Below are 20044 nucleotides of genomic sequence, written 5' to 3'. Positions count from 1 at the left end.
GATACATAGATACATAGATAGATAGATACATAGATACATAGATAGATAGATAGATAGATACATAGATAGATAGATACATAGATAGATAGATACATAGATACATAGATACATAGATACATAGATACATAGATACATAGATAGATACATAGATAGATAGATAGATAGATACATAGATAGATAGATAGATACATAGATACATAGATACATAGATACATAGATACATAGATAGATACATAGATACATAGATACATAGATAGATAGACTGTAAATACCAGAAACACTGAAAGGTATACGAGAAGGTCATGAAATATATTTCAGAATCAGAGAAGAAGTTCTTACAGGAATGGAGACAGCCTGGGGAGTGGTTATGTAGGAGCCAAGATTCCATTTTAGCACTTGGAAAGTATCCCTCTTCCCTCACAGGTCATTATAACCCTACTCAATATGGCAGAGTCCCCAAACAAGCTGAAAAATGACGGCAAGAAATTGTCCCCTCAGTATTATCAGTCCCAGTTTACATAGGGGGTACTAGATGTGGGCATGCTACTGCTCCTCATCTTAGCCAAGGTATATTTGATGGTTCAGTTTGGATTTATGACTTTAAGCCTAGTTTATTATTATTATTCCCACATATTATTGAGGAATAAGATGGCTGCGTGGAATGAACATCAGCACTAGGGAGTATGTTCTTTTAATGCAAGTTGGCACAGATGCTTAGTGATGCTGGTAAGTCCGATCTAGAGCTTCCACTCTTTATTTCTGAGCCCCCATGTCTTTGCATCATGAGAATATGAGAGTTTTAAATGCAGTTCCAATCATGGTTGTTGGCCAGATGGGGCCATGGGAGAACCTTGCAGTACATGAGGAGCATCTTCCCATGTCACTAGAAACATTTTTGTAAGTGATATCAGTTCCCTGACTGTGATGAGAATTTCTGCTAAGTTCATCTAATTTTAATGTATTCATTTTAAAGAGTCAGAATGTATGTATGAACCTGAAGATACTCTATGACCTTACAATGGATCTTTGTTCTAAGTTAAAGGCAAGTCATTTTTTAATACTGTAATTTCTAGTTGTGTTAGGCCTGTGTTTTTGTTTGTTACCCACTCACATGAAGTGAATGTTTGTCCTAAGGCCAAGTTAACCTGTGCCTCATTTAGAAAAGGAAAGACTAAAATGATAATTCCTGAAGTTTTAAAATAGGTTCTGTATATTGAAAGCAATTTTTTCAAAGCCTCACATTTAAATAGAGTGTTTCTGATGCTAAGAGTTATTTTAGTTAGTAGTAGAATGGACCCAACTTGCTTCAGTTAGATTCTTATTGGGATGCTGTAGCCAATGAAGAGACAACTGAGGAAAACTGAAGGAAAGACCATGTTCTGAGGCAAAGGTGAAGGAGACTGGAAAGATGAGAAGCTTCCTAGGACAGGCTATATAGCTGGAGGCTTTCCCATCCCTGGCTCTAAGTCAAGCTGCTTCTCTCCTCTCCTGCCCTTAGGAACTTCTCAAACAGGAAAACTGGCTAAGGGTTGAGGAAGAGCTCATTTGATGTGTTCTAGAGAGGATCAGTCTACCTTAGAGTGCAGGTACAGACAGAGAAATTGAGGGGAACTAGAAGATGAGGCCCAGCATTCTTAGGCAACAGCAGGAAATACTACAGTAAACATCATAGAAAATCTGGTGTGATGGACATCCTATAATCCCAGCACTTAGAGAGTGAGAGTAGGTAGAAGTTCAAAAGCAGGCTCATCTATGGAGCGTTTGAGGCTAGACTGGGCTACATGACACTCTGTGTGTAAATAAGGGCCTATAAATAAACAAACAAAATGGAAGGTGATATGCATAAAAGAGGAAGGATTTCATGCTTTTAAAAGCAGTGGCCTAACATAAAAGATTCCAACACTCCTGACTAGTCTGAAGGGCCAATAATGCAAGATTGAAAACTAGATAAAATGATTGAAATTCAGTGAGCCATTCTGTAGTTAAAATGGAAGACTCAAATCATACAAATACTCCTGAAAGTGAGAAAGCAAAGGCCTTGTGAAATTTTGGAATATATCTACTAGATATCCAGATAGTAAGGAAATAATCTCTGTGATGGAAATAAGAGTTTTATCTAAAAAGAATGAAGCTATGATGAGAAACTACTTCAGACTGAGGTAGCTTTAATCATAACACAACCAAGTCAAGTTCTTTTCAACAAAATGTAAATAATAACAACTCAAATCTATATTTATATTATCTCTTCCTGTAAAGCAGGCTTATGGCTTATGGCAGCTATTTTGTACTTTGGAGCTTCCATTGATACCAATTTTGGCAGGTGAGTTTCCATAAAAGCAAAGCATAGCCATCCTTTTGGAGCACCTTTGAGTTGTTCAGGAATGACTTTCTCTTCACCCTGTAATAGAGTGGGCGCTGTAGTTCATCCAAGGAAGTTGCTAGCACATGGCCTTCTCTTCTGCAACAAGAGGGTTTGGGGGCATCGTTTCCTGGTCTCGAAGGACTTGAACATCTGGCATTCAGCTATAAAGATCCTCCCTGTTCTGTCTAGCCAGAAGGAGGTCTCATTGACATTTACCAACCTGTGTTATCTTAACTTAAGGCTAATCCTACAGTTCTGTGCTTTTCTCCTCTAGTACTTAAGACTCTCCATTTAAGCATGTTCCGAGACTTTTGCCCATCTGCCTCTGACCAGGTCCTGCTGCAGAGCCAGGATTGACTCTCCATCCAGACATGCAAAGAGCCAGACTGGGGCCAATATAGTCCCACATCCTTCATACTTGGGAACTGAGCCCAGGACCTGGCTTGTATTGGGCAAGTGTCCTGTTACTAGACTGTATCCCCAGCAGTCCAATTATTTTGATGCTTCTGTTTCCTCACAGAACAGAGATTGACTTCAGTGAGACCTGAGTAAATGAACATTGTTATCATTGTTATCATGAAAGAGTGGGGCTCTTTAGTCTTCTGGAAAGGATTGATTAATACAATGAAAACATGATCTGCTTTTGACTTTGATTTCACAGTGATGGAAAACTATAAGATTCCAGTTGACAAAGAAGAAATGGAGAGGACATCGGCACTCCTCGGGGTAAGCTATCATTTCAGAGTCTGTACTTGTCATTGCTCTTGTAGATTCTGATTTTCTTTCCTTCACTATTGGTCCTAGTGTGGTATTGGTACTGTTCTTCCTTCTCCTGTACTCCTAGAGGGGAAGATCGTAAGTTGAAGAGTTTATACCTCACTGACATCTACTGCACTGAATGGTTTGAATAAGAATAGCCCCAGTAGGCTTACATATTTGAATGCTTAGTTACCAGGAAGTGGCACTATTTGAAAGAATTAGAAGGATTAGAGATATGACTTTGTTGGGGGAAGTGTGTCATGGAGGGTAGGCTTTGAGGTTTCAAGAACCCATGCTAATCCCAATGTCTCTCTCTCGGCCTGTGGATCAAGATATAGAATTCTCAGCTACTTCTCCAGCACCATGTGTACCTACATGTCACCATGCTCCTCACTGTGATAATAATGGACTAACCTCTGAAATTGTAAGCAAGCCTCCAATTAAATGCTTTCTTTGAAAAGAGTTGCCTTGGTTAGTGTCTCTTCACAGCAATTGAACAGTGACTAAGACACAAGTTGGTACCAGGGACTAGGATATTTCTGTGACAGACCTGACCATGCTGTTTGTTTGGAGGAATGTGGAAGACTTTGGGACTTTGGATGAGAAAAGTGATTGAATGCTTTAAGCAGAGTTTAATGGACCATTCTATTAGGAACATGGGATACAGTAATGGTGAGAGCAATGTAAATTATAATGGCTGAGCTCAAGAGGCTTCAGAGAAAAGAATATTAGCAACTAGCCTAGAAGTCATTCTTGTGATAATTTAGCAAAGAACGTGGCTGCTTTTTGCTCTTGTCCTAAAAGCCTGTCTGAGGCTAAATTGAAGAATTTTGGATTAATGGTATTAGCAGAAGAGATTTCAAGAAAGGCCAGTATTGACACTATATCCTGTGGTTATTAGTAATCAATCTTATGTAGATCTATACTGAAAAGGAGCAAGCTGGACAAAGACAAATATAAAATATACAGTGTAAGGAGAAAAAAAGCACCAGAAAAGGTGATGTTAGAGCCAGGTCCTGAGATCAAGGAGTTGAGCTTAAACGTGGTGGTGCACACCTTTAAATCCCAGCACATGGGAGGCAGAGGCAGGCAGATCACTGAGTTTGAGACTAGCCTGATCTATAGAGTGTGTTCCAGAACAGCCAGGACTACACAGAGAAATCCTGTCTTCAACAAATAGACAAACAAGAACTTAAAGAAAAGCCTGATGCTAAATGAAATAAAGGGAGTGATAACCTCAGGAAAAGACCCCATCCAGCTAAGCCTCCAATTTATAAAAAGGAATTAAAGAAAAGATTAAGCCATAAAGGAAACCATCAACAATAGAAAGCTGATGCAAGTGTAATTGAACATGGAGGCCAAGTTCTAGACCCAGCAAGCAGCAGAAGTTGTCAGCTTTGGCCACAGCTATTTGTATCTTCTGGCCTTAGAGTCAAGGATACAAGAAGCAGTTGTGGAATATCTCTCCACAGCTAATGAAAGCCACTGAGGCTAGCTGTGTGTCAGAGGTGTAAATTCATGGCAGCTCAGAGATGCCTCTTTTTTTTTTTGTTTGTTTGTTTGTTTGTTTGTTTGAGACAGGGTTTCTCTGTATAGCCCTGGCTGTCCTGGAACTCGCTCTGTAGACCAGGCTGGCCTTGAACTCAGAAATTCGCCTGCCTCTGCCTCCCAAGTGCTGGGATTAAAGGCGTGCACCACCACGCCTGGCTCAGAGATGCCATTTTTTGAAGCTATAAAGGTGAATCCTAGATTGTGTTGGAGATATCAAGATGTTGGAGATGACTGAGTTGTGGGATATCACTGAATGTGGAACCAGTCCAAGAGAGAGAAAACTGGGTTGTAGTCAACAAAACTAAAAGGACTTGGAGCTCTAAAGAACACTTTGACATCAGACATGGAGATGCAGAGTTTGGAGTTTGCCCTGCTGGTTTTATGTATTGCTCTTGTCCAGTATTTCCTCACTTATGCTTCTTTTCTTCCCTTTTGGAGTGGTATGTATATTCTATGACATTGAATGTTGTATGTGATCTGCTTTTTTATTTTGATTTTACAGGTGGTTACAATTAAGAAATTGCCATGAATTTCAGAGACTTTGAATTTTGGATTGTTAAGCAGTGTTGAGACTATGATAGACTATGGGGACTTTTGAAATTGGTCTGAATGCATTTTTGCATTATGTTATGGCTACAAGCCTATGTCTGAGGCCCAGGGACTGGAACATTATTGTTTGAATAAGAATGGTCTCTGTAGGCTTATATATTCAAATGCTTAGTCACTAGAGAGTAGCACTATTTTAAAGGATTAGAAGAATTTGGAGGTATGGTCTTGTTGGAGGAAGTGTGGCACTAGGGGTGTAGGCTTTGAGGTTTCAAAAGCCCATGCCAAGCCCAGTGTCTGTCTGTCTCTGTCTCCATCTCCACCCCCTCTCTCCCTCTCGCCCTCCCCCTCTGTTTGGCCTGTGGATCAAGAGTAGAACTCTCAGTCAGATGATGATAGCATAGCCTTTAGTCCCAGAACTCTGGAGGCAGAGGCAGGTGAAGTTCTGAGTTTGATGCCAGCCTGGTTTGCAGAGTGAGTTCTAGGACAGTCAGGACTACACAGAGAAGTCCTGCCTTGAAAAATCCAATTAAATACTTCCTTTTATAAGTATTGCCTTGGTCATGCTCTTTACAGCAATATAATGGTGGCTGACATGCACTCATGTAGGGAGGACAAGCATTGCTCTAGTGTGTGTTAGGGGCAGTTCGTCAGTGGACCATCAAGTTAGATTATTTTTCTTGTAAGGACATTTGCTCCCTACAGTTCATCCAAGGAACTGTGGTACATTTCCTAAAGAATGAAAATATGGAAAGGTACATAAAGATGTATGAAAAATATTTTTAAATTCCATCTAAACAACCCAAAAGATAACTCTGGTATCTATCACCCAGGTTAAACCATGGGATATCTTTTTTATTTTTTATTTCTTTTTTTCTTTTTCTTTTTCTTTTGGTTTTTTGAGACAGGATTTCTCTGTGTAGCCCTGGCTGTCCTGGAACTCACTTTGTAGACCATGCTGGCCTGGAACTCAGAAATCTGCCTGTCTCTGCCTCCCAAGTGCTGGGATTAAAGGCATGCGCCACCACCACCCTGCACCATGGGATATCTAGAGCCTTATGTGCTTTTCCTGGCAGAAGTGTATTCTGTTACCCAAAATACTACCACCCTGTCTTAGAAGGGATTTCATTCTTGCTATTCTTCACATGTTCTCTATTTCATTGTCTAAACAATATAGTTTGGCTTATTGTTGAACTGTGAGTAAATCAATAGTTTGTATACAGCCTCTCAATTATCTGTATCTTAGCCTTGATGTTATCAATGTATTTTGCTCAGTGCTACTAAGCTCTGCCAGGGTGATGTCTATCCCAGGCAAGAGGCATCTGGTTGTCTATAGGTTGCAACTATCATAGAGCATGCATCAGTTTGGTTTGTCTTCCTTACTATGGATGAAGTAAATTGTTTTCTGTCATCATTGGCTATTGGTTTCTCTTTGAAAACAATCATCAAGTCTCTAAAAGGTGTGTGTGTGTGTGTGTGTGTGTAAGGGTGTGTAGAGGTCTTCAGGGATTCAGTTTTCCTTCCACCATGTGAGTCCCAGGGATGCAGCTCAGGTTATCAGGCTTGTGCCTTTTACCCACAGCCAGCCCTTCATTAAGTCTTTTATATGTCCTCTACTGACTTAGTGGACATCTTGATCTATTGTGTGTGTAAGCTGTAACCCATACCTTCTCTTTTTCTGTCTTATTTCTCATAATAATGGATCCCTTTTCTAGTTCTAATAGTGATGCTCTCATTTTGAAGTACTATTATTTTTGCTTCTTTAAGTTTTAGCCATCACAAGTCATATGTATGTTTTTAAAGTTCATTTTGGTAAATTATAGGTGACTTTTTATTCCATTAAAGGCTTTTGTTGAGAGTTGCTTGATGAGAAGTTTAAATTATTTTATATCATAAAGTCTGTGAATGGTTTTTCAATTTTTCAGGCTCGCCTCAAGGAATTGGAGCAAGAAGCCCATTTTGTTGCCGGAGAACAGTTTCTTATAATGAGTAATAATCAACTTCGTGAGGTAAGGCTCAATTTCATTTTTTTTTTTTATTTTGAGACAGTGTCTCATTCTGTAGCCCAGACTTGCCTAGAACTCCCTATGTAGTGCATGGCTGTATGCTCACTCCAACCCATGACAGTCCTCCCACCTCACCTTCCCAAGTACTGAGATTACAGCCATGGACCACTATACCTGGTTGGTAATGTTAAATTTTGTCCTTTCAAAAGCTAAGTGTTTTACTCAAGAATTTTTTAATTAATTTATTTATTTTTATTACACTCCACATTTTATCCACCCTCCCACCCTGATCCACCCTCCAACTGTTCCACACCCCGTACCTCATCCCCACCCACCTGTCTCCATGTGGATGTCCTCATTCCCCACCCAACCTGACCTCTAAATTCCCTGGGGCCTCCAGTCTCTTGAGAGTTAGGTGCATCATCTCTGAATGAACACAGACCCCAAAGTCCTCTATGTATGTGTGTTGGGGGCCTCATATCAGCTGATGTATGCTGCCTGGTTGGTGTTCCAGTATCTGAGAGATCTCTGGGGTCCAGGTTAATTGAGACTGTGGTCCTCCTACAGGATCTCCCTTCTCCTCAGCTTCTTTCAGTCTTTCCTAATTCAACAACAGGGGTCAGCTGCTTCTGTCCATTGTTTGGGTGCAAATATCTGCATCTGATTCTTTCAGCTGCTTGTTGGCTCTTTCGCTTCATAACATTACTCAAGAATTTAAAATTTAAAAGATGGTTTATCCTGAATATATAATACTGTCTGCAAATGATTTAAAGTATTCATGTTCTCACACGTGATGAGCATTATGAGATACATGAAATCAAGGTCTTTATAAATGAGGAGCCGAGCCTGTTGTACTATCTATTCAGGTGTGTATCCTCAGAGTAGTGTCTACAGCTGTGATGGCTATGTTCATTTTTTTCAAATCTGGATCTTTTTTACATGCATTGCTTTTGTTTAAGATCCTCTTTGGCAAGTTGAAGCTGCACCTGTTGAGTCAGAGGAAGCATCTTCCCAGAACTGGGCTGCAGAAGCAGCTGTCCACATCAGAAGCCATGGTAAGCCATGGTCTAGCTTCCTCGTCTTTCTGACATGTCCATGTGTCTCCACCAGGTACAAGCTGCCTTCTGTGCTGGCAGCAGACCATTTAGACAAGGTGCTCTCACTCAGAGTTATGCTTCTGGCTGTACACCAGGAGATGAGCAGGTAGCTGCCCTCCAGGAATGTCTGGCTGATTATACTTCTGGAGAAGGATAATTTAGTGCTTTTAAGTGTGTGTGTGTGTGTGTGTGTGTGTGTGTGTGAGAGAGAGAGAGAGAGAGAGAGAGAGAGAGAGAGAGCACATGTATGTATGTGTATGTGCATGTGTGTGTGAGAGTGCCTATGTGTGTATTTTATGTGTGCACATATTTGTGTGTCTAGGCATATGAGTGTATTTGCCTGTGAGACCAGGAGAGAAAGTAAATGACAGGACAAAGGACTGTTCGAAAAAGGCAGATTTTGACATATTTTGTAAGGAGAAACCATAAGATTTGCTGTGAGTAAGGCTGGAAGGTCAAGGATGATTTCAGATGTGACTGATTTTGCAGTCTGTTCTGTCAGACCATCTTTAGTAATGCTGAGCACTCACAGGCACAGGCACATAGAACTACCTCCTGTGACCACACTGTGCACCTGCTCTCATGGCAGAGAATACATATCCCAGTTCCACACTAGGTTCTGCGCCTTTTTCACACCTTGAGCTCTATGACTGCTGGCTGATTTTTCCTCTTTTTGAACTTCATATTTACAGATTGGGATAAGTAGTACTGTGTGTTCAATACTGTGGCTTTAGGATTTCAAAGCTTATGCTAGCTCCCTGAAGTTTCACTCAGTCAAATGTTGGGTGCTGCTGTAGCATGGATTTTATATTTGGGGACACTTGATTTATTCCTTTGTGTGAGACTTAGATTTTGGTAATTTAAGGTCTGAAGAAGACTCTTATTTCTCAGCTTATATGAAGTAATTTTAACTCCTGACTAGATGTCAGAATGATTTTATAAGGGTTGGGATTAAGGAACTTGATATGGGAGTAAGATACTTTGTTACGAATCTTCATTTTGGAAAATATGTTAAATTATATCATTTATTAGAAGCACACCCTCCAATTGAAAGTAAACATTTGGAATGTTGAAATGAAGAAATTATATTGGTAATACATATTTTCATTTTTTAGTTAAATTCTCTTCAAGACCTTCACCCATTACCCAAGTTAATTTTGGAATATAGACAGGTAAGTTGATTCCCTTCCCCCCATCTCCCCCTCCCGCCTCTGTGTGTGTGTGTATAAATGGTTTGTGATGTTGTGATGAAGGAGAACTATCCAACCTGTCTATTTACAATGCCATATTTGTTGACATGCTTTAACGGAGTTCTAAGGAGATAATATGTTCTCAACCAACTTTATCATGCCTTTTTTGTCCTGACACATACTTGTCCTTTATTTCATGTTTTCTGTAATCCAGTAATCACAATTACAAACCAAACAATAGTGCTATTATTTACTGTGCCCTTGTTAGCCCTACTTCTTCATCACTGGATGTCATCTTACTCAAGTCCAAGTCTACTCTAATACTGGAAGCCTATGGAGTCATATGAGGAAGGAAATTGATGGCCTGTACCCAGTTTCTTCAAGTGAAAATGAGACATCTACTATTTCTCACAACAATCTTGTCATTCCCCTAGTTCCCAGGCTCTAAGACAGCGATATTTACTGGGGGGGGGTGTTAGTGGCATGCCCCCTTTCCTCTCTTAGTTAATTATGTTTCCTCGATTCATATACCTGCCCTTTATTTCATGTTCCCACTAACCACATTTACAAACCAAACAACACTGCTCTTGTCTAATGAGCCTACAGAAATGCATTGATACCAACCTAGTGATCTTTCCGAAGTGATATAAGGCTGGGGAGAGAACTAGAAAGGCCCACTGCTGGGGACACTGAGGAGAGTGTTGAAGATCTGTGCAGTGAAGTAGAAACTTAAGGGTTCTCTGGAAAGTCAGTTGTGCTGGATGGTGTTTTGTTAGGGAAAACACGTGAAGGAGTATTTTTCTGAAGTGGACACAGGCAAAAGACTAAGGCAGACTGGTGAATGAACATTTAGCTGAAGCAGATACAGGTGAAAGGATGTTCTGCTAAAGCAAACACATAAAAGGACACATGATGAAGGAAGGATCCTTCACTAACAACACACATGTATTGGTCTGCCTTACATTGTGTAGTTGAGCTCTATTTGTTGGGGCTCCATAGAGAGAAATGCACCAAAATATTCTGGTGGTGTGCCCAGGCTTTTTTTCCACTTGTGAGAACTTGGGCTGATTGGCAGAGTGATTTCAGCTGAGACAAACACACATGGAGTTTTGCCAAGTCAGACTTGTGCTGAGGCAAGACCCACAGAGGACACATGGAGGGATATAAATAGGACTCGATGGACAGCGACAGAGGCTGAGCTAGGCTTGCTTACAGAGCTAGTTGTGCAATGCTTGTTGGTTTTACCTCTTTGTTGAACTTCACTCCATTGAGAGAGACACAATGGAGAACTTCTGGTGTTCCTGCTGGTCCCTGCTGCTGTGCCACCACTGCTGACTCATGTTTGCTGTCCTGACTCTACCCAATTGGACTGCTGGTATGTCTGTGAAGTGTTTGCAAGTAGATCCAACTGTTACTGCTAACCTGTGAACTGAACTGCTAATTTCCAGACAACACAGATAGGAATCGTTCCAAAGAACCGTTCTAAGTAGGTCCACTTACTCAATATCCTTTCTTTTCCACTACCTCTGGTGGCAGTGAGCTACAAAGAAGATTAAAGTGTTTAAGAACCATCATTAAAAACATGATTTTAAAAAGATTAAAGTTACAGTGCAATTTTGTAGCATCTCTGTAGCCTAGAAATACTGCAGAATGACAAACTGGCATCTTTCTTTGCCAATCTGTGTTATTCAATCCTGGCACCACTTGAGGCTGTCCAAGGTGAATTCTACACCACATGACCATCCCTAAGTGAACCACTGCTATAGAGTTGGTCTCCTTGAATGCTTAAACAAGTTCCTAAGAATATAACTGTTCTTATCTTTATGATGTAGGTTCACAAGATCAAGTCAACTTTCATAGATGGATTACTAGCTTATATGAAAAAGGTAACTAAGGCTTAACAAAAAAGAAATTTGGATTAGTAATAAGGTTTATTTTGAATTTAGATACACATACCACTTTTACAGTAAAGGAGGAACTTGTTCTTGGAACTATGGACTGTGTTTGTATTATTAAATCTCAGCACAGTGCAGGTTGGTTTGGGTTGTGAGCCTAGATTTTAATAGTTGAGCTGTCTCTCCAGCTCTGTGCAGTTGGTTTTATGTCATCAGATTCTCCATATGAGGCAGCTAGCCTTGCTTTCACATCTACTGTACTGCCTTTTTCTGGAGCCATGTGAGGTAATATATTAGTCAGAGTTCTTTAGAGAAACAGAACTGATAGGATGAATATACATACATACATACATACACACACATATGCATATATACACATACACATATATACACACAAACATAGATACATACACAGACAGATTATATGAGGGTGATTTATGGGCTATGATCCAGCTAGTCCAACAATGAAAGTCCAAGAATCCAATAGTTTTCAGTCCATAAGGCTGGGTGTCTCAGTTGGTCTAAAATATATATTAGAATCCAAAGAAGTAGGCTCTAATGCCAGTGACAGAATGGACTTGCTAGTGAGTGTAAACAGGCTAGTAAGTGTAAGTTTCCTCCTTTTGTGTCCTATAAAGGCTGCCACCAGAAGGTGTGGCCAAGTAGATTTTCTCTCCTCCAAAGATCTGGATTAAAGGTCTATCTTCCCACCACAAAAGACTGGGATTAAAAGGAGGTTTTCTCACTTCAAATTATTTAATTAAGAAAAAAAAATCCCTCACAGGTGTACCCAGCCAATTGGGTTTTAGTTAATTGCAGATATAGTCAAGGCAACCAATTATATCCATCACAGACATTTATTTGCCCATGAGAAAGCTACAGTCAGAGGTGTCTGTGACTTAAAAGACTGCACACAAGCAACAGAACATGTGTCATGATCTCACTTGAGTTTATGCTGTCTCTAAAGCCCCCTTGACCCACATGTAGAGTTAATAACAGACATGGTTCTACTTGTCCTACTGCTGCTTGGGTTAGAGGGAACATCCTTCAGCTGTCCCCGATCTCAAAGGCTGTTTAGTAACTTTCAAGAGGAACAGGGAGGGTTGTAGGTAAAGGGCCTGTGTGTTCTTTCTCACACCATATTGCATAGGTTTAAACTGATTCTTCTTAATTGATCAAGGGCTCCATCTCTTCTACATGGAATCAGACTGGAACTGTGACAGGGAGACTTTCAGCCAAGCATCCAGTAAGTTCTTGCCCATTTCCATGCCTAATGTACTTTTGCATCTGCACATTGTGTTCCCAGAAGAGAACCTTATGGTGCTAATTGTGCTTTACTCTGTGTTTATTTCTCTGGTATTGAAGCATCAACTATGTGCTCTGAGAATAGAATAGCTGTTTTCTACCAGAAACTCAGACAGTCTGGTGAGGAGGGCAGAAGGATTTGCCTTGGGAAGGTGACTCCAACCAAAGTGCTATCTGCGAAAACCATCTCCATCTCATAATTACTAAAGGTTGGGTTTGGGGGGTTTTGTTCTGTCTTTTAGAGATAGAGTTTCTCTGTGTAGCCCTGGCTGGCCTCCAACTTGCTGTGTAGACCAGGCTGGCCTCTAACTCACAGAGAGATATGCCTGCCTCTGCCTCCCAAGTGCTGGGACTAAAGGTGTGCACCACCACCACCTGTCTCTATTGACCATTTTTAATGGAAAGTTATAAATGCCCTTACATTTATAGTAACAATTTTGGGTGTAATTTTTAAAAAGAAGGCCTTGCTTTGTAGTCTAGATATAGCCACCTGATGGGTAGGATTACAGGTGTGCACCACTCCCAGCCAGATCGCTTTCTAAATGGCTTTATTATATTTTTGGTATAAAGGAGACTTGTTGACCTAGATAATGTACTTGCCGCACAAGCATGAGGGTCTGAGTTCAGTCACCTAACACCCAGATAAAAATGCTGGGTGTAGTAGTGTATGCTTGTAGTTCCAGTGTTGGAGAGGTGAGGGCAGAAAGATCTCTTGGGCTTGATGTGCAGCTGGCTTAGCCTATTTAGTGAGTTTGGGGCCAATAAGAGACCCCATTTCAAAAAACAAAGTAGGTGGCTCCTGAAGAATGCCACCCAAGGTTGATTTCTGGTCTTCACATGCACACACCAATACAAACATAAATATACACAAAGACTTGTTAATTTCTCATAGAGAAGTTCTTCAAGTACAGAAAGATGCAAAAACCACCACTCTTATTCAAGTTTTAAGACCATCAAGATTTAAATACATGAATCACCTGTATTTTCATACAGTCCATTAAACAGGTATATTCATAAAATACTATTCTTTTCTTCATTTTAAATATTTTTATATTTCTGTTTTTTGAGACAGGGTTTCTCTGTACAGCCCTGGCTATCATGGAACTCACTCTGTGAACCAGGCTAATCTCAAACTCAGAGATCCACCTCCTTCTGCTTCTTAAGTGCAGGGATTAAAGGCGTGTGCACCACCACCACCTGGCCTCATTTTTTATTTTTAACATCTCTTGTATTATACATTTATCTGAGTCCTCCTAGATTTAAATACATGAATTACATATATGAATAATTAAAATATAAACTAAATAATGTATATAGTAAGAAATATTTGACATAAAATAATGTGAAATTTTAAAGAATAAGAAAATATAAGTCATCTTTCCTTTTTGTCCTTCCCATAAGTCCCTAATTAGTAGTTAGGATTTTACCTAATATATTAATTAGTGTTCTCTAGAGCAGTGGTTCTCAATCTTCCTAATTCTGTGACCCCTTAATATAGTTCCTCATGTTGTAGTGACCCTTAACTGTATAATTATTTTCATTGCTACTTCATAACTTTTGCTACTGTTATGAATCATAAATATCTGTGTTTTTTGATGGTCTTAGTGACCCTTATGAAAGGTGACTCAAAGGGGTCACCACTTACAGGTTGAGAACCAGTGCTCTAGAAGAACAGAACTGATAAAAATGAATCTATACATAGATATAGAAAGGTAATTCATTATAAAGACTTATAGGCTGTAGTCCAACTAGTCCAATAATGATTGTCTACCAATGGAGAGCCTAAGAATCCAGTAGTTGTTCAGCCTAGGATGTTGGATGTCTCCTCTAGTCTTCAGAATACTGATGTCAGTGAAGGAATGAACTTGCCAACAAAATTGAGTGCAAGCAGGCAATTCCTTCTTCTATATCCCTTATATAGATTGCCACCAGAAGGTGTGGGCCAGATTCAAACTAGCCACCACAAAAGATTTATATTAAAAATGGGTCTTTCCAGCTGGGTGGTGGTGGTGCATACCCTAATCCCAGCACTCAGGAGGCAGAGGAAGGCAGATCTGTGGCTTGTCTTTGGCTATTTTGTGAGTTCTTTTCTCTACCCCTCTCCACCCTCTTTTTCCCACCCTTTCAACATTTTAACACTAGATAGAAGAAAGGATAGAAAAAAAAAAAAGAGGGCAATGTTATTGTTAATCTACTCCCTGATGATTGGGGTGTCAAGTTCCTCGGAGCAAGTTTGATCTTTGCTGTCAGGATACATAATTTCTTCTTCTTTCTTCTTTGAATACAACTATTTAACAAACAGCGACCAATAGCAAACAATCCTGCCTTTTGAGGCCCTAGCATTTATATATACTCTGAAAAGTTCCCAGAATCCCAAACATCACACCATTGAAGAAACTATCTGCAGCTAGCAAAATCATGCCTCTGCTAGAGCACTAGGCAAGTCATAGTCAGCTGCTGTGGACAATCTGAAGCAGCCCCACACCTGGGATTAAAACTAAAACATGGGCCGGGCGTGGTGGCGCACGCCTTTAATCCCAGCACTCGGGAGGCAGAGGCAAGCGGATTTCTGAGTTCGAGGCCAGCCTGGTCTACAGAGTGAGTTCCAGGACAGCCAAGGAAACAGAGAAACCCTGCCTCGAAAAACCAAAAAAAAAAAAAAACTAAAACATATTCATCAATATTTCTGTGTTTTTTTAAGAAACTAAAATTCCAAAATTAATAATTCATGGATTTCTGAGTTTTAGGCCTTCCCACTTCATATGATTTAATTAAGGAAAAAAAAAACCTTACAGGGGTACCCAGACACTTGGGATTTAGTTAATCGAAGATGTAGCTAAATTGTAGCCACTGATACAGGAAGAAGAGGCACCTGCTGACCTAACTCAGGTGATTATGCAAGAAGGAGAAAGAAGCTGGCATTATGTGGATGCTCTCTTAGGCTCAGGGCCTCTGCTTTGGAACTATAAATTCTCAGGTCGGTTGTCTCTCAGGCTTCTCACATTTGCTCTAGGAACTGACCATGAGGATGTCTACCGTTTAGAGTCTTTTTGTGGTACAGGCCCACCTGGGTACCCTGCTATGGGTTCAGGTCCTCTATGGGGGGGTCTCTGGCAGGTTCTTTCTCTATTTCTTACTTTTTTCTATCAGCATCTGCTTGTAACAGATTGGGACCATGTTACTCTTGGATTGCGCAGATATCTGTGAGAGGGAATCATGAGCATGTGCCTCTCCGAGCTTCATGAGCTCAGGCCCCACTACAAAGAGCATTCTGAGCATGTGTCCTGTCAGAGGATATTCAGTTTTTTCTTTTATAGTTTTATCAATTATCTCCTGACTCTGGTTAGCCCCCATTTCTGCCATGACTCATGAATGGTGGTGCTCCCCACTGTCCATGGTTCTTTCCCAAGCCTGTAGTTCATGACTAGTTATGTCTTCAAATCTTCTGACAGGTTTTCCTCTCTCCAAGACTAACTGAATATTTGCCTCTGATTTCCCATAATATTAGTATTTTTCATGTTTTTACACATAAAATTTGAATCCAGCTGGACATTTATTTAACCAGATATCATTACATTACCATAAGATGACTAGAGATTGAACTAGTTTTCCTTAAACTGAACAGATTCAATTGATGAACTTTGCACATGCTAGAAGAGTGCCATACTACTGATCCTTGATAAATGTTTTAGACTTACTTATTGTATTATTTTATGTGTATTGTGTACCACTTGTGTGCTTGATGCCTGCAGAACACATTGGATACCCTAGAACTAGAGTTACAGACTGTGTGTACTACCATGTGGGTGCCGGGCAACAAACTTGAGACTTTTAAAAAATGATTTATTTTCAAGGCAGGGTCTCACTAAATAGTGCTGGCTATCCTGGAACTCACTAATCTGGCTTCAAACTCCAATTCATCGGCCCCTGATTCCACATTGTTAGGATTAAAGGTGTGGGCCACCATGCCTGGCATTATGATTTTTTAAAATTATAATATGATCATCATTTTCCCACTTCCCTTTTCTCTTTCCCATGTACCCCTCCATGTAGCTGCTCTTGCTCCCTCTCAAATCCATCACCTCTTTTCTTTCATTATTGTTACATACTTTTCCTAAATCTGGAAATGCAACCTACTCAGTCTGTATAATGTTACTTGGTATTGTAGAACTATTTAGGGAGCTCTTCCCTGGGGGAGTCTATATCTCTTGCTCTCAGCATTTCTTAGTTGCCTGTTCTGCTTTGTCTAGCAGAGGGGCCTATGCAGATTCCCCCTTCCATGTTAGCATATCTATTGATGTTGTTGTTGTTCAGGTTCTATTTAGTCATCCATGTTGATAAGACTTTTCTGTGGGACACAATCTCACAACAAACTTCCTGTTCCTCTGACTCTTGTTTCCTCTTCTGAAATGATCTGTGAACCTTAGGTGCAGGAATTGTGTTATAGTTGTATCAGTTGGAACTGGGCACCACATGCTCTTTTATTCTTTGCATTTTGATTAGTTATGGCTTTCTGTAATAGTTGCAAAGAGAAGTTTCTTTGATGAGCAGTGAGGACTACACTTATCTATGGGTATAAGGATACATATTTAGCATATAGTTAGGGATTGTGCTGGTTTAGTAAAGTGGCAGTAATAGGTTCTCCTCCAAGATCCATCTCAGGTCCTCTCTGGGTTACATGTTTAATGTACATGGTGCCTTCAGCAATAGCAACTTACCTTCCATCTCTAGGATCAATTAAGGACAGCAGTATTTAGTCTATGGTTTCTCATGGCTGGAGGTGGAGTTTTAGTTAGATTGTGTATGGCTCTTCGGAAAGCATTGTGAGATGGGAAATTTTCATTTAAACTATATATGTATAAGCATACCCAGACTTATATATATGTATTATATGTAGTTTTAGGTAGACAGAGAATAGGTAATATCAAACATTGTTACTGTTGTTTTACCCTCCTCCTTCCTTTTGTATTTATCTCCTTCCTTATGTATAGCTCTGTTTTCCACATTTCCCTCTTCAAATCACTTGTACCCTCTTGCTCTCCCTTTCTACTGCTCCCTCTACCATGCCCCCCTTCCACTTTCCTGGCTTCTGCACTTACTGTAGTTGATTCACTCACATCTGAAGGCTGAGGGTTGGAAATCACAGGTGAGAGAGAATGTATGACACTTGTCCTTTGGAGTCTCGGTCACTTCACTCTGTATGATCTTTTCTAGTTCCACCCAGAACTGCAAAATTCACAATTTCAATTTTTACAGCTGAATAATCTTCCCTAGTGTGTGTGTATTACATTTTATTGTCTCTTCATCACCTGAACAGCATTTAGACCGTATCTATTTCCTAGTTATGGTGACTAGAGCCACAGTGAGTATGGCTGAGCAAGTGTCTGTGGAGGAGACTGTTGAGTCCTTTGGGCATATGTCTAGAGTTAGTATAGCTGAGTCATGTGACAGATTAATTTTAGCTTCTTGAGGTTCTCCACGTTGATTTCCAGAGGCTGGACCAATTTGCAATCCCAACAGTGAACAAAGGTTCCCTTCCCCTCCATGTCCTCTCCAGCATTTGTTGTCAGTTATTTTGTTGATCTTTGCCAGTCAATAAATGTTCTTAACTGCTTCGCTAATTCTGCAGTCACTGACTAATATTTTAAAAAATCAGTTGTAACTGAAATAGTTTCAGAAATTTGTTTTTTTCACATATATCCCTTCTAAGAGAAAGTCTCTGCTACCAGCTGAAGTCATTTCTACCCATTTCTGTGTGACTCTGCTTCTAGTGACAGAAAGCGTAAAGTGCTTTGTCTTTTGATTCCCCTGCATCTTTTTCCATATTTTTGACATTTCAACGAAGTAATAATAGGTTATGGTTTATTCAAAATTACAAAAACATTGATTTTTTTTAAAGATTTATTTATTTATTATATGTAAGTACACTGTAGCTGTCTTCAGACACTCCAGAAGAGGGCGCCAGATCTCCTTACGGATGGTTGTGAGCCACCATGTGGTTGCTGGGATTTGAACTCTGGACCTTCGGAAGAGCAGTCGGGTGCTCTTACCCACTGAGCCATCTCACCAGCCCTGATTTTTAATTGATTGTGCTGAAATTTCATCATTGTAGGTAACATAATCACATTGACACAATTTTTTTTTTTACAGTAGCTGCTTAACAGTATTAGAAAATACTGCCAGGCCTGGTGGCACACACCTTTAATCCCAACACAGGGAGGCAGAGGCAGGCAGATCTCTATGAGTTTGAAGCCAATCTAGTCTACAGAGTGAGTTCCAGGACAGCCAGAACTATGTAGTGAGGCCATTGAGAGAGGGAGATATAGAGGGAGAGGGAGAGGAGAAAAGACAAACATTTGTATTGTCTTGGCGCTGCATCTTCGTATCGTCTTGGTGCTGTATCTTTGGGTTGGTTTTTTTTTGTTTTTGCTTTTGTTTTTTTTGTTTTTTGTTTTTTTTTTTCCCATGTGACTTGTGATTTTCCTACTTCTTTGTGCCAGGGAATTTGAGATTATTTGCTAGACGTTTGGAAAGTTTGAGTCTTATTTTGAAAATCCACTAAAATGGTGATGCTTTTGTTTTAGTTCCAGTGGCCTGGTTATGCTTAGGTTTCAAGTTCTGGTGGCTGTGATGCCACCTTATCCTGCTCTCAGTCTTCCAGGCACCATTTAGAAAGTTTCACATGACAGCCACCCAGTGGTCAATCTAGGAATTAACCAAGCAGGATTGAATGAGCCTAGACAGGCACAGCTGATCCAGGGTTCATTTTTTTGAGCTGCTGTCTTTCTGGGGTTTCTCTCATTGTTTCTGGATCTTTGGCGATCTCTTTTCTTGGTCTCCTAACCAGAAATCTGAGGCATTAATAATCTGAAGCTACTGGACTCTCTGCCACTAATCATACGTAGAGTACCAAGCATCCCCATGCTCGAGGGGAACAAATGATAGACTTGCTGCATGTTTGGGAATGTTTCAGGTTCTGGTCTGCTTCTCTAGTCTGTGTCCTGCTCTAATTTATCAGCATACTGTCTAGTTTTCATAGCTGTATTCAGTGGAATGTATTCAGTGTATCTCACTATATCTTACCAGGAGCAAAAACTCACGTTTTTGTTTTTTTTTTTTTTTTTAATTTTTTTGACATCTTTTTTTTTACTAGGTATTTTCCTCATTTACATTTCCAATACTATCCAAAAAGTCCCCAATATACACCTCCCCCCACTCCCCTACCCACCCACTCCTACTTTTTGGCCCTGGCATTCCCCTGTACTGGGGCATATAAAGTTTGCAAGTCCAATGGGCCTCTCTTTCCAGTGATGGCCGACTAGGCCATCTTTTG

At 40.2% G+C, this 20044-nt stretch overlaps 1 protein-coding gene across 3 annotated transcripts in view; it reads left to right on the top strand.

The window, feature by feature from the left end:
• Poln (DNA polymerase nu) overlaps positions 1–20044 on the top strand; it is a 130599-nt gene that overhangs the window by 29485 nt on the left and 81070 nt on the right. For 2 of the 3 annotated variants that reach the window (XM_021163100.1, XM_021163098.1), the window contains exons 7-14: positions 974–1042; positions 2260–2320; positions 3024–3088; positions 7144–7227; positions 8184–8279; positions 9437–9493; positions 11344–11397; positions 12587–12652. In XM_021163100.1, the coding sequence (XP_021018759.1) occupies positions 974–1042; positions 2260–2320; positions 3024–3088; positions 7144–7227; positions 8184–8279; positions 9437–9493; positions 11344–11397; positions 12587–12652 (552 nt within the window). The remainder of the gene's footprint in view (positions 1–973; positions 1043–2259; positions 2321–3023; positions 3089–7143; positions 7228–8183; positions 8280–9436; positions 9494–11343; positions 11398–12586; positions 12653–20044) is intronic. The other variant, XM_021163099.1, reaches the window with a different exon arrangement.

This window comes from Mus caroli, chromosome 5 (assembly GCF_900094665.2).
Source record: "Mus caroli chromosome 5, CAROLI_EIJ_v1.1, whole genome shotgun sequence".
NCBI lineage: Eukaryota > Metazoa > Chordata > Mammalia > Rodentia > Muridae > Mus > Mus caroli.
This window is presented reverse-complemented; position numbering and strand designations above follow the sequence as displayed.